Source organism: Marmota marmota, unplaced genomic scaffold, assembly GCF_001458135.2.
Source record: "Marmota marmota marmota unplaced genomic scaffold, marMar, whole genome shotgun sequence".
NCBI classification, from domain to species: Eukaryota; Metazoa; Chordata; class Mammalia; order Rodentia; family Sciuridae; genus Marmota; species Marmota marmota.
Genome location: NW_026000108.1, coordinates 2,143,380 through 2,146,433, shown reverse-complemented (window position 1 = coordinate 2,146,433; position 3,054 = coordinate 2,143,380). Strand labels below are relative to the sequence as shown.

General features: G+C 60.8%; 1 protein-coding gene across 1 annotated transcript in view; it reads right to left on the bottom strand.

The window, feature by feature from the left end:
• Sh3bp2 (SH3 domain binding protein 2) overlaps positions 1-3,054 on the bottom strand; it is an 18,221-nt gene that overhangs the window by 10,149 nt on the left and 5,018 nt on the right. Inside the window, 1 exon segment of the mRNA XM_015481897.2 lies at positions 1,291-1,430. Within this exon segment, the coding sequence (XP_015337383.1) occupies positions 1,291-1,430 (140 nt within the window).

Genomic DNA, 3,054 nt, shown 5'->3' with positions numbered 1-3,054 from the left:
CCAGGCACCCTCCATCCCAGGCACCCTCCACACCAGGCACCTCCACACCAGGCACCCTGCATGCCAGGCACCTCCACCCCAGGCACCCTCCACCCCAGGCACCCTTTACACCAGGCACCCTCCACCCCAGGCACCTCCACACCAGGCACCCTCCACCCCAGGCACCCTCCACCCCAGGCACCCTGCATGCCAGGCTGGCCACGCCAGGCACCTCCGGAGGCCTGTGCACCTTGGGCCAGCCTCAGGCTGCTGAGAACTGCTGAGAGGAAGACAGGAAGCCAGGCTGGGCTGCGGCCCCTCCTCAGGGGTCTACAACGGGGCCAAGTGTGGGCAAATGGAGGGGCATGTGGGCCAGCCCCTGGGCAAGCCTGGCCACCCCTCCCTGTGCACCTTGGGCCATTCAGGGGCTATGTGCAGTAACCGCAGAGGGCCAGAGGCTCAGGAGGCCGCAACCACCTTGCTGGGTGCTATGGGGCTGCAGGAGGCTCCTCAGGCCAGCTGGCGGATGAGGAGAGCAGGGGTAAGAGAGTCCCTGGGCTGGACTGTACTCCAGCTGGGCAATGCCCCAAGCTCCACCAACCCAGGCCTGGATGAAGGTCAGTTACAGTTTCTCTCTGAAAGATCCCTATGCAAAGAGGGTACCAGTTAGACTGGTACCCAGAAATGACTGTCCCGTGGGGCACACCTCAGCTAGGCAGCCCAGGAGCAGGGAGTCCTTGGCAGAGGGCACTGCTGGGGCACAGTAACGGAGTACCCATGGTGAATCAGAGAGAAAGGCAAGGCCCGGGTTCTCTCTGCCTTCAGGTCTGGACATCTGTGGATCTCGAAGCCCACTGTCCCCAGGGGCCAACACCCGAGCGTCAGGCAGCTTCAGAGTCCCAGTACTCGGCTGGCTTCTGACCTAGCACATGGACCCATCACGTGAGGGCCAACAGATTCCCTGAACATTCACGAAGAGGACAAGGGCAGCACCCAGGGGCCAGACCTCCAGGCCACTCTGAGGCTACCCGACTCTGGATGCAGGCAGAAGCTCCCGTGGCCAGCTGGTCAGCACTGTGCACTGTCCTCTTTGACCAGCTGCAGGCACCACCCTGAACCCTGTCAAGTTCTGGGACTGGAGAGGCTGCCTTCAGGTCCCCCAGGGGAGCTGACCATTACAGAAGGAAGAGACACCCCCGAGGACCCAGGACATAAGGTAGCATAAGTCCCAGCAGAGCAGTGGAGAAACAGGAACAGGGCCCAGTTCTGCCACAAGTTCTCCCTTGTGGTGCCCACTGCCCAGGGACTCACATTTGAGCAGCTGCAGCTGGGTGCCGCCCTTCTTGTGCAGGTAGCCAGCCTTAGCCACACCCCCGGGCATAGTCAGCAGGTTCTGGGCACCGATGGCCTTCATGGGGACAGGCCAATGCATCTCCTCAGCCGCCATGAAGCTGGAATTACAGAGGAAGAGACACAGCTCAGCCAGGGGTAGGGACAGTGAATGTCTTAGCTGGGCCACTCACGGGGACACTGCCACACTCCAGGGGGCAGCATGGAAGGTCAAGGCAGTGGGGGTGAGGAAACGCCTTTCCTGAAGGCCCCAGCCTTCCAGTACTGACCCTGGGGAAAAGGTTGGGTGGTCCACCTGGTCAGCTCCACCTGGTCCCTGGCCACAATCCCAGGATGCTGAGAACTATGTCCTTTGTCACTGGTTCACTGGGCATATATCTGGTGAGTGCACCACCCTGTGAGGGCTAGCATACGGTGATGAGTGGCCTGAGGGAACCCAGCCCAGGTAAGGCAGGCTTTATGCCATAATGACCCCAAGTCCCAATGCCAGGTGAGCCATAAAGGGGCCTGCCTAGACAGGAAGTCAGGAGTGGCCTCCTGGAGGAGGTGGCACTGAGGTCACAACCTGAAAGTAGAAATTAAAGAGGTACAGGGGCTGGGGTACACCCTGCATACCCTGTCCACCAGCTCTGACCCTCAGTGGGGAAGAGGTAAGGAGCATGGCCCCTGGATGTCCATCCTCAGCAGCTTCTGTCCATCCCTTTCTTGAAGCCCTGAGACCAAGCATCAGTGAAACAGACAGCCAAGAGCCCCCAGTTCCAACAGCCTGGTCTTGTGTCCTGGTTGGCTTTCTGGGGGATTCCCAGGCCTCAGCTGCTGGACTTTTTCCATGAGGGGAAAAGTGGACTAAATTGTCCCAAAGCACACCCTTGTCACAGTGGCTGAGAACCATGTGGTTAGTTCACTGGCACCCACCTCCTCAGCCTGGGGGGGTCACTCACCCTCCCTGTCTGAGTCTCAGGGACCACGCTGCACACTGTCACTCTAGAGGCCCTGCCCGCTACTCCAGCCCCAGACTCTCTGGATCCAGCTGGGCTGCTGAATATTTCTGCCTGCAGTGACCTCCCCACTACCCACATGGAGAAATCCCACTGGCTGTCCTTCAGGAACAACAGCAAGGGCTCCTCTCCTGTGAGGCACCCCAAGTGCTCAGTCATGTCTGAAGTCCCCCAATCCTGCTCTGTTTAGTCTGTGCCTACCCTGGGCAGGTCTAGCTTGGGACCCTGGTGCAACTGGATAGTGGCCAGTATCCTAAGAGCCCAAGGTGGAGCAGCCAGGGTCAGACCCAGAGGCCAAGATCAGCTGGGACTCCTGCCACTACAGCTCCAACCCGAAACACACACATAAGAAAACCACCGTCCACTCCATCAAAAATGCAAAGGAAGTCACCACCCCAAGGACACAGAATGCCCCCATAGCCTCTGCTACTGTCTCCCACGGCTTCATCTGCACAGAGTGCCCACCCCCCCAGGGAGAAAGTGGGAGCCTGGAGGTCGGGGCCACCCAGCTGTCCCCTATGGCTCCCAACCCCTCCACACAGGGAGGTGGGAGTGAGGACTGGGCAGCTGGGACCCCAACTTGGGTTGAGGCTGGGAACAAAGGCGCGGCCACACCCCCGCTCTGCCCGGCCCCGCGGGGCAGTCAGAGCCCAGCAGCGGGAAGGGAGATGGGCTCCGGGTGCTCTCGCCCATCCAGGGGGAGGTGTCGGCGCACGGAGGGCCCCAC